The 12077-nt window shown below is 42.7% G+C and overlaps 1 protein-coding gene across 1 annotated transcript in view; it reads left to right on the top strand.

The window, feature by feature from the left end:
• The window catches only part of LOC137636767 (zinc finger protein 845-like), a 45368-nt gene extending 35939 nt beyond the window's left edge, over window positions 1-9429 (top strand). The window contains exon 2 of the mRNA XM_068369142.1: window positions 6476-9429. Within this exon, the coding sequence (XP_068225243.1) occupies window positions 6840-8921 (2082 nt within the window). The 5' untranslated portion in view covers window positions 6476-6839 and the 3' untranslated portion in view covers window positions 8922-9429. The remainder of the gene's footprint in view (window positions 1-6475) is intronic.
• Window positions 9430-12077: the final 2648 nt, after the last annotated feature.

Genomic DNA, 12077 nt, shown 5'->3' on the forward strand with positions numbered 1-12077 from the left:
ACTTTTTGACAGGTCACCATTGCCCCTCCCCGCAAACGCATTACGGCATGCTCGCCGGGAAAAGAGGGAAGATGCTTCACAGAAGGGTTCAAGATCCCGAAGATTTTATCTTCCAAGGCGAATCAACCACATCTACCTTCGGTCGAGACTCCTCACAGGGAACCCTTGGTCTCTTTCTCTTCAGGAGGTTTTTCTTACTGCACCACTATCAGCAAACATGATCTGGACATTGCAAACGGCCTATCATTAGCTCGCGAATCTCTAATTGCCAGAACGCCGATCACGAGCTCACCGCCCGCCGTTCACTAGTCCGCTGATCGCCGATTTCTAGCTCATCTTCTATCAATGAGAAATCATCAACCAACTGATCGCTAGATCACCGTTTGCTGATTGCTAGTTCACCGATTGCCAGATCGCCAATTGCTAGCTCAGTTTTCTCTGATATTTGACCTCCAGTCTCTCCAATTACTAATGATCTCCGATTGTTAGCGTGCCGATCGCCGATTGCAAGTCAATAACCAGTCATCATCTTGCTGATCACTAGATTGCCGATGGCCAGCCCATCTTTCTTCGATCATCGAGCTCAGCTTGCTGATCTCTGACCAGCCAATTGTCAGCTTGCTAATCTCTAGTTCGCCGATCGCCAGTCTGTGATCGAGAGCTGATCGTCAATGGCTCACCTATCACCAACTGACGATCTTTAAACCATTCTGCTGTCTCTCAGGGCTCTCCAAGCCGATCACCAACTCATTAATCGCCAACCTTCCTTGGCTGACTGACCAGACAGCCTTCATAGGCCTGTCAGTTACCATCTTCGGCTCGCATATCGCTGATTCACCGTTCACCAGCAGGTCGTCACTCAGACTTATTAGTCAACCTCTGCCCGTGGTTCCCTAGATCGGAAGGCAAACAACACACTTCTCGCTACTTGCCGTTCGCCATCACACTAAAGTGATTGGCGGGCGTTCAACAGCCCCCATCAGTGGCTTGTTGACCGGTGACTACTCATGAGCACTCTCCAAGTGCACAGTAGCCACAATACCCAGCTGTTTACCATTGATTAACATTTGCCGGACCGATGCTGTTCTAAGGAATTGCATCAATCCCATCAGGGCGCATGGTAGGGTCAAGCGTTGCCTTACTTCTATCAGTTAAAGGGGTTCTCTCCCAGGGAAGAATTCTTACACAGGGTATCACGTCCCATCCTTTCCGCCATGAGTCAAGATTCTCCCATGCGAAAGGATCCGCAAGGAGCTGTCCCTTTGGGTCGATGTCCACAACATATTGGAGGAGTTTGGACAAGGACCAAGACAACAGGTCTTCATGTGCATGCTGGACCTAAAGGATGCATACTTCCAGGCCCAAACCATCCATCTTTTAGGAAGTATTGGAGATTCAGTCTTGACAAACAAGAAACACCACTTCAGGGCACTGTGCTTCGGTCTTTCCACAGCACCCATCCTGGACTCACAGGATCGGCTTCCGTCTCCTCCGTTTCTGGACGACTGACTGACCTTAACAGACTCGGTGGCAACCTTGCGTTAGCCTCTGAACTTTTGAAGTCTTTTTACCAAGATCAGGTGATCATGGTAAACCTGTCTTCCCTACTTCCCTCTCAGAAGACTAGTATATCTGGGAATGATTCTAGACACCAATCTCCACAAAACCTTCTCATCAAAGACAGGCTTACAAAAGTCACAAGACCCTTTCTCAAGACGAGAACTCCCAGCCCAGAGTGACTCTTTTTCCTTGGACACCTATCATCCCTGGCCTGATCGGGTGCTAAGGTACCGAGTGAAGGACAAACCGTGGTTCAATGATGATTGTAGACGTGCTTATTTGGAGAAACAGGAGGCCTATCATCTTTGGAAGGGTAACAGATCAGATTTGACCTGGAACAACTATACTCAGCTTCGAGCTTTTGCTCAGAGAGTTTAAGCCTCAACTGAAAAGGAGTACAATTTAACCATAAAAGAAACACTTTCTGGTACAACTCAGGAACATAAATGGTGGTCTACCCTTAAATCTGCACTCTTTGGTGTAGATGCAACAGTTCCTCCTTTACTTAAACCAGATGGCTCAGTCACTCACTGTCCAAAGGAAAAGGCAACCCTTTTGGCTGATGTTTTTGACAGTAAACAGAGAAAGGAAAAACTTGAACTTCCTCATTCTTGTTTTCCTGAGGCTAAACTAACTAGTTTAGCTTTTCGATCTCGTGATATTAAAGCTCTGTTGGTGGACCTTGATGCTTATGGAGGTGTAGACCCAAATGGTATTTTTCCTTTGTTTTTTATAAAGACAGCAGATTTCTTAGCTCCAAAGTTATCTGTTATTTTGCACAAGTTAGCAAGAAGAGGAGCTTTTAGCACGAGTTGGAGAATTGGTAATGTTACTCCTCTATGTAAATGTGTTTGTGGTAGCTCAAATCCCACTGATTACCGCCTAATTTCCATAACTCCCATATTATCTAAAGTTTGTGAACGTCTTCTGGCATAACGTCTTAATAGGTTTGCTGAAGGTAATCATCTACTCCCTAGTTTGTAATTTGGTTTTCGTAAAGGCCTTGGAGCATGTGATGCCCTTCTCACAATCTCCAATGCTGTACAGAAATCCCTTGATTGTGGTCGGGAAGTTCGTATGATTGGCCTTGATTTTAGTGCTGCCTTTGACCGTGTTAATCATGAGGCCCTTGTTTTCAAACTGAAACAGTTGGGAGTGGGTGGGTCGTTTCTTAGCATTATTATTGATTTTTTAAGTAATAGATCTCAAAGAGTTGTTGTTGATGGGCACCATAGTGATTATAGGAATGTGATATCTGGTGTTCCACAGGGTAGTGTTCTTGGCCCATTACTTTTCATACTATATACACATGACATGTGGTTTGGCCTAGAAAACAAGCGTGTTGCATATGCAGATGATGCTACTCTCTTTGCATCAATTCCATCCCCTGAATGTAGATCTAGGGTTGGTGAATCCCTTAATAGAGATTTAGCTAGAATTAGTGCATGGTGCAAATTATGGGGTATGAAGTTGAATCCTAACAAAACTCAGAGTATGATTGTAAGTAGGTCAAGGATGGTGGCGGCTCAACATCTGGATCTCAGTATTGATAATGTTTCTTTAAATTTGTATGACTTTTAAAATTTTAGGTGTGATTCTCGACAGTAAATTTACTTTTGAGAAACATATAAGGTCTGTGTCTTCTTCAATTGCACAAAAAATAGGCTTATTGAGAAAGTCTTTCAAGATTTTCGGTGATCAATCTATTCTGAAGAAGTGTTTTAATTCTTTCATTCTACCTTCTTTTGAGTATTGTTCTCCTGTCTGGTCTTCAGCTGCTGATTCTCATCTTAATTTGTTGGACAGAAACTTACGGTCTATTAAATTTCTTATTCCTGATCTAGATATTAATCTCTGGCACCGTCGTTCAATTAGTTCATTATGCATGTTGCATAAGATTTTTCATAACTCTGACCATCCTTTACAGTCAGATCTCCCTGGACAATTCTATCCTGTTCGTAATACTAGGCAGGCAGTTAATTCTAATAGCCAGGCCTTCTCCATCACGAGGCTCAATACTACGCAGTACTCTAGAAGTTTTATTCCAGCTGTTACCAAGTTGTGGAATGATCTTCCTAATCGGGTGGTTGAATCAGTAGAACTTCAAAAGTTCAAAGTTGGAGCAAATGCTTTTTTGTTGACCAGGCAGACATGAGTCTTTTTATAGTTTATTTATGACATATTTGTTTTTGATGTTGTTAATAGTTTATATATGACATGTCTGTTTTGATGTTGTTACTTATTTTAGAATGATTTATTGTTAATTTGTTCTCTTCATTTATTTATTTCCTTATTTCCTTTCCTCACTGGGCTATTTTTCCCTGTTGGAGCCCCTGGGCTTATAGCATCTTGCTTTTCCAACTAGGGTTGTAGCTTGGATAGTAATAATAATAATAACGGCTGCCTCAGGATTCGTTCCCTCCAGTGGCGGCTTGAGTCCGATTGGAATCAGGCCTTCGATTCCCCAGACATTTTAATCCCCATGGGACCAGAAGCTTGGATGAACCTCAAGAGATAGGTGTCAGTCGAGAATCTACGGAGTGGTGTAACCTTCTCATCCTTCCCCACTTGATGTTGTGCTTAGACACATCAAAAGAAGGGAGGAGGGACCATAGTGCTGCACCATATGACCTCAGGCCTCTGGACAAAGTCCAAAAGTACCCTCACTTGAATCTCTTAAGAGATGAAGGTCAACTCTCCGTTTTTTCAACAGCCTCATTAGTTCCTAACTGGCCATTCAGTGGTGTGATGAGCGACAACACCACATAAGGGCTCACATCAACAAGCAAGAAGGAACTTACTCACAGCCTCTTCCCACCTAACAGTATAAATACTAAGATGGGCCGAAGTCCGCTCGGTACCACTATCAGCCCTCTTCGTTCCAGACTAGAGGAATGTGCTCGCCGACAATCTGTGCACAGCATCTCAGATAAGGTGTACCGAATGGTCTTTGGATCACCTTGTAGCCGACAAAGTCCCGACTTTACGGGGTTCTCCAACTATGGATTTGTTCGTAAAGCACCTAAACCTCAGGCTTCCGCTGCTCCCCAGTCCTAGACCCCAAGGATCTCTGGCAAGAAGCATGCCAACAACGGTGGGTACAACGACGACTACGTCTCGTCCCTGTTTTTGTCTGAAGAGAAGGGTACTCAACAAGGCTAGAACATCGGTCAGCTTCTCAAGGGCTCTCATAGATTATGCAGAATGGTTTCCAAACCTTCTGCAACCCCTGATAGAGCCTCCAAGAGAACCTTCTCCATGTCACAGACAACCACAGTTCAACATTTACCACAAGCTGTAGCTTCGCTATGTTTGTACGCCTGGAGAGTATCCAGTACCTCCTTTCTCAGATAGGCTTTTTGCAATAAGTTGCGAAGAGGTTGTCTGGATATCAGAGGAATTCCTCACCGTCAGTCTACCAGGCAAAATATAACGTCTTCTTTGGTTGGTGTCATGGGAAAGCGTATCTCTCCACTCGATACCTCTATTTCAGCAAAGCGGGATTCTCGAGTTTATGCAGGAGGAAAAGACCCCCTTTTCAGTTTCAGCAGGTAAAGATGATCACTCAACCTTGAGCCTCGCCTTCAAACTGAAAGGAAGGGACATCCCCTCATCTTTAGATCTTTCCTAACTCATGCAGACTTACAACTTGCCTTTTCCCAGTTGGAATTGAGATCTCCCTCTCGGAACATGGTTCGAGTTCTCCTGTCTCTAAGGAGACCTCCTTATGTTCCATTTTAGCAGGCAACAAATTTTCACCTGGTTTAGAAGACCACACACTTTGAGAGCGGCCAAACGAGTCAAGGAACTTCATGATTAGTCTTTCGACATCGCCCATTCATGATAAGAGGGAAAGGCAACGTTCAGTGGCATCCCTGTGTTTGTTACCAGACAGTCTTCAGAGGTGATGGATCCTAGACAACAAGTATCCACCCAGTAACTGACGATCCAGATCATCTGTTACTGTACTCGGGATAAGGTTTGAGGCTCTACCTCAAGAGAATGGCAACAGCCCACACTGGTGCCTTCTCTTGTTGTCAGCAGTGGAAGAGACAAGAGGAGGATCACCAAAACATCATCTCTGTTGGATTCACAGTCCTCAATTATGCTCTGAATCCAGATCCTCATCCAACACGTCGTCCCACGAGGTCAGGGCCATAGCCATGCCCCTGGCCCTTCTAAGCAGATTACTCTGTGATGCAGGTTCTACAAGGAAGGGTGTGAATGCTCCAGGGAACTTTCACAACTTTTCTCCTGCAAGACGTGACCCACTGGAACTCGATACAATCTCTATCGGTCCCGTGGTGGCTGCACAACAGCTGATTGTATACCTCAAGCTCCTTATTGGACAAGTAGCAGAAGGTTAAGGGCACTGTTACCCGAATTTAGTCCGTGTGAATGAAAAGGTTTGACTGGCTCTTATTCTTTTCTTCATCCTCCCCTCTCTTGGGGAAAGCAGCATCCTGGGTTCTCTGCATAAGCTGACCTCAAACCACGGCAGGTAAACCATGCTCCCTTGTGTACCTAGTATTAAGCTAATACTGTTGCGTCCCCATACCCTGGCGAGGTGGTATAGGGTATTGGGAAAGTCTTGGTTACAGCAGTTTTTCCTACAAAAAGACTCGGAATAACTTTACGTGGACAGTCACGCTTCTAAATATCTCAACACACAGCTTGCATAGGCCGCGGACCTTGCATAGAAAGGCCGACCTTGCATAGAAAGGTTTTAGCAAGGCGCAGGGACTCGTTATTTTGAGTACTAACATACTTTGCTGAAAGTAATACCCCAAAATAAATAGCTGAGGTTTGTATCATTAAGAAAATTACCAATTATCTTTGAATTTGTCATTTTTTTCGTTGATAATGATTATACTGAGTATTTTCTGTAAGTAACATTGTTAATTTTTCTCTTCAGATGCTGCAAAATCATTGGAACTGTCAGAATAACAGACAACGCAAGTCTTTTGCAACTGATTAGAGATGTCACGGCAAGATCACTTGACCGTGAATTATCCAGCAGACAGTGTTTTGAAGAAAGAAACTATGATGAGTTTAGTAAAATGCATAGATACTGATTAACCATTATCAATCAATTGTTCCATTCATTTTGGTGTGCTATTTATCAGTATGGATTTTCTGTTGAGTGCACTTTCAATCATGAAACTAAAGTGATCGTTTACTAATATTTAAAAATTACTCTTCATGATTTAGTCTTTAGTTTTTCATAGGTGTTAAGTATAATTATTTCTTGCTTCAAAGGTATTAGTAGCCCAGCTAAAATGGCTCTCGAGAACTCCAGCATTAACCAGAGCAGAGCAGCGAGCAGCTCTTGCAACGTGTGCGGAAAAATATTCGTTCGGTCGGACGAGAGCATGTGTCACATTTTGATACACACCCAGAGTTCGTGCACTCCGTACAACGAGACGTACACATTCTACGAGGAGGAGGCCTATAGCCAGCCAAAGGAGGAGTTGTGTCACGTGGCGAGCGAAGCATGCGGCTGTCAGCAGTGCGAAGAAAAATTCCCCGTCAATGTGAAGGTAGAAGTTGATGTTGAAGATCAATCATTCGAGGAACCCGCCATCTGTAACACGTGCGGAGCGAAGTTTGAGACAAAGAACGATTTGTGGGTCCACATGAAAGATCACATAGATTCCAAACTCTTCACGTGTTCTGTATGCGCCAAGACCTTCAGGAAAGAGCGCTCTCTGAAAAACCACATGAGATGCCATTCAGACGAGAGACCCTTCAGATGCCATTTCTGTGATAAGCGTTTCAGCTACCAAAGTACGCTGTACCACCACCTGAAGATCCACACCGGTGTCAAACCCTACTCTTGCGAATTCTGCGGAAAGCGCTTCACTGTCAAGACTACGTTGGAGAACCACATAAGGACCCACACCGGCGAGAGGCCCTTTGCTTGCACGGAATGCGGGGAGGCCTTTTCCGTCAAGAGCACGCTCATGAACCACATGAAGAGTCACACTGCTGTGAAGCCGTACGCTTGCAGCTACTGCACGAGGGAGTTCTCGCACAAGACGTCTCTGAGCACCCATCTGAAGAAGCACCACCCAGAGGAGAAACCGTACTCCTGCCACCTTTGCGAGAAGAGCTTCTCTCTCAAGAATTCTCTCAGATTACATCTCCGCGTCCACACCGGAGAGAAGCCACACGCCTGCACGATCTGCGAAAAGAAGTTCCATTTCAAGAAGGCGCTCAGCGTCCACATGATGAAGAACCACGATGGAGAAATGCCCTCACCTGATGACTGTTCCATCTGCGACACGAATTCCACGTCTAGGGGTCAGGATTGCTCCCATAAGAAGAGACTGGCTGCGAAGGAGGAAACGGACGAGTGCTTAGTCTGCAACAAAAAGCCGTGCAAGGAGAAGCATCCCATATTACAGCAGATGAGATTCCACAGAAATGGCAAGCACAACTGCTGTTCCGTGTGCGGGGGAAAGTTCATTTTCAAGGGCACTCTGAACCACCACTTGAGGATGAGCCACGGGATCAAACCTTTTAAGTGTAATCTGTGCGAGAAGGAATTCTTCCAGAAGAAGAGTCTAGTCATCCATAAAAGATGTCACGAGGAAGGGAAGTCCTTCCCCTGTCCCGTCTGCAACAAGAAGTACCGTTGGCGAAACAGCCGCGACCTGCACATGCGAGTGCACACGGGGGAGAAGCCCCACGTGTGCAAGGTATGCAAGATGGCCTTCTCCCAGGTGAAATACCTTGAGTGCCACCTTAGGATCCACACAGGTGAAAAGCCGTACGCTTGCGAGGTGTGCGGCAAGCGCTTCACCCAGAAGGGCACATTACTGTACCACTACGAGACCCACCCGGGCGAAAAGAAGTTCATTTGCCCCAGGTGCGGAAAGCCTTTCCTGCTTAAGATGAACTTCGACCGGCACGTGAAGGGGCATGACGCTATAAGGACGGTGGTCTGCAAGGTGTGCAACAAGGAGATATCAAAGAACTCTCACGCCCAGCACATGCGCTCCCACACAGGGGAACGGCCCTTCGTCTGTCAGTTCTGCAACAAGACATTCTCGAAAAATCACAACCTCACCCGTCACCTGAGGAGCCACTCTGGGAAGCGAATGTTCCTGTGTGGCATCTGTGAGAAGTCCTTCATCCAGAAGGATCATCTCGTGCGCCACATGAAGACCCATGAGAAGTTCTTTTCCTGTTCCATATGCGAAAAGACTTTCGCAAAGAGGGCCAACCTCGCCAGCCACCTAAAGACTCATGCAAAAAACGAGACTTATCACTGTGAATTGTGCAATTTAGAATTCACCTCCAAGATTAAGTGTAGCGCTCATGAAGAGATTTGTAAAGCTGAAAATGAATTTGTTTGAAAGCATTCTTGCAAGAGTTCCATTTATTTCTGGGTAGTTTTCATTTGTAACAATGAAATACTAGTGTAGAAAACTATGAATATTGTATGTACATATTGTAATGATGCGTCAGTTGCCGCGATTTTACGATCTTTGGAATAACTAATCTGCGTTACACTCGAAGCCAGGCTACCTGCATGATGCATAGGTTTGAAGAATAGAATTTAGATTCTTACATAATTTGCATAACTTTCAGTTTCCTCTCGTCACATGTAATGTAACCATGAGAAATTGTAACTTTTTGTCGAATGTTTGTTCTTGGAAATTTATGTATCACAATTAAAGTTATACTTTTACAGTAATATTAGATCAAATTCTAGTTTTTGAAATGATTGATAAATGTTATTCAAGTCTGTTCTTTGAGGTATAACCTCAGACATTCCTAAATGATGGATGATATACTCCAGATTTCACAGGGCCTTAAGTTCGTAAGATGATGTATGATTTACATGAATATAGATCTTGATTATATCAGTCTCTTAATTTAACCAACAAGGTGTTTACTTAAAATCTGTCTGCCATTCCTTACAGATTTATTGGGATTTCTATCAATACATTATTTGGGTTATTTGCAAATCTCTCTTTTAAGATGTTTATTCAGTTTTGAAATCATTATTACGAAGATACATTTTGGGGTTACATTCAAAATCCTTATGATCTTACTGCTTCACAATTTTCATTATTTATTTTTATTGTTATTAGAATTATTAAATTGTTTAGCCATTCAACTACAAGTTTCTTGATAACCTGTCTTTAATTTTGTTGTCTTTTTATTATAAAGGAGTCCTTAATTTGTTTACTGTTTTGACTACAGTTATTTCAGTACTAGAATTTATAGCACAAATTTGGCTATACTGTATAATAGCCCTGGTCCACCATTTGTACAAGTTGATTTGGGAATCTGCAGATAAATTTCGGAAAGATTAATTGAAATAAACGTGTTTTTCATAACAAAATTTCCAGGAATTCAGTGACCTTTTACCACCCCACTCGTAATGGTTTCTTGCTTGTAATGCCTCTAATGATTTAGGAAATTACATTGACTTTTATACCTGTGCTGTGAGGTATAGGTATGTGGTGAAGTGTGGGATTTTTATACTGTATATAGAGTGGGGTATAGGATTGAAATGTGGGCATTGGATAATGCCGGGATACCCTGGCTATCATATAATACAGTAATGGAAAATTACTATGTTTAAGATTTTACTTTTAAAAAGGTTGTAAGATGTAACAGGAAATCTATTACTGCTGATTATTGGAATGATTTAAGTGAAGCTGAAGACGCTAAACAATCTGGTTGGACTAATAATGAAAATTGTTGAAAGGCAAAGATTATTTCAAACAATGGTCAGTCTACAGTGCCAAACAGGGCACACTGCATGCAGTGCTGTGACCCATTTATAAAGTTATGGAGTATCAAATCACTTAATGAATCAGAAAATAATTTTTTAAATAGTCCCTCCGCTGGTTTAGCCATTTGCATAAATAATCGATTGAAATAAAAAACTAGAATGTGTAGATGACTTCGAAAATTACTGGTAGAAAAATATCCTAGACTATCAATCTAGATTTGAATGAGATTAATGTACAGTAACTGTTTTTCAGTTTTGTACAATATTCCAGAGTATATTTTCCCAAATAGTGAAAGTTCAAAGGTTGAGAAAGATCTTATTGGTGTTAGTTATCATATACAAAGCTGTTTCTTTTACAAACTGTTCAGGTCTACCTTAATGAAATTCAGTCAACTGTTTGGATTCGGGTTGCCAAGCAATAGAGGACCAATGTTCTTAGTGAAGATCAGTTGACCATTCTACTTCAGGTTCCCAAGCAATAGAGGACCAATGTTCTTAGTGAAGATTAGTTGACCATTCTACTTCAGGTTCCCAAGCAATAGAGGACCAATGTTCTTAGTGAAGATTAGTTGACCATTCTACTTCAGGTTCCCAAGCAATAGAGGACCAATGTTCTTAGTGAAGATTAGTTGACCATTCTACTTCAAGTTCCCAAGCAATAGAGGACCAGTGTTCTTAGTGAAGATTAGTTGACCATTCTACTTCAAGTTCCCAAGCAAAAGAGGGCCAGTGTTCTTAGTGAAGACCAGTTGACCATTCTCCTTCAGGTTCCCAAGCAATAGAGGACCAATGTTCTTAGTGAAGACCAGTTGACCATTCTACTTCAGGTTCCCAAGCAAAAGAGGACCAATGTTCTTAGTGAAGATTAGTTGACCATTCTACTTCAGGTTCCCAAGCAATAGAGGACCAATGTTCTTAGTGAAGATTAGTTGACCATTCTACTTCAGGTTCCCAAGCAATAGACGACCAATGTTCTTAGTGAAGATTAGTTGACCATTCTACTTCAGGTTCCCAAGCAATAGAGGACCAATGTTCTTAGTGAAGATTAGTTGACCATTCTACTTCAGGTTCCCAAGCAATAGAGGACCACTGTTCTTAGTGAAGATTAGTTGACCATTCTACTTCAGGTTCCCAAGCAATAGAGGACCACTGTTCTTAGTGAAGATTAGTTGACCATTCTACTTCAGGTTCCCAAGCAAAAGAGGGCCAGTGTTCTTAGTGAAGACCAGTTGACCATTCTACTTCAGGTTCCCAAGCAATAGAGGACCAATGTTCTTAGTGAAGATTAGTTGACCATTCTACTTCAGGTTCCCAAGCAATAGAGGACCAATGTTCTTAGTGAAGATTAGTTGACCATTCTACTTCAGGTTCCCAAGCAATAGAGGACCAATGTTCTTAGTGAAGATTAGTTGACCATTCTACTTCAGGTTCCCAAGCAATAGAGGACCAATGTTCTTAGTGAAGATTAGTTGACCATTCTACTTCAGGTTCCCAAGCAATAGAGGACCAATGTTCTTAGTGAAGATTAGTTGACCATTCTACTTCAGGTTCCCAAGCAATAGAGGACCAGTGTTCTTAGTAAAGATTAGTTGACCATTCTACTTCAAGTTCCAAAGTAAAAGAGGACCAATGTTCCTAGTGAAGACCAGTTGACCATTCTACTTCAGGTTCCCAAGAAATAGAGGACCAATGTTCTTAGTGAAGATTAGTTGACCATTCTACTTCAAGATCCCAAGCAAAAGAGGACCAATGTTCTTAGTGAAGA

Source organism: Palaemon carinicauda, unplaced genomic scaffold (assembly GCF_036898095.1).
Source record: "Palaemon carinicauda isolate YSFRI2023 unplaced genomic scaffold, ASM3689809v2 scaffold382, whole genome shotgun sequence".
Classification (NCBI taxonomy): Eukaryota; Metazoa; Arthropoda; class Malacostraca; order Decapoda; family Palaemonidae; genus Palaemon; species Palaemon carinicauda.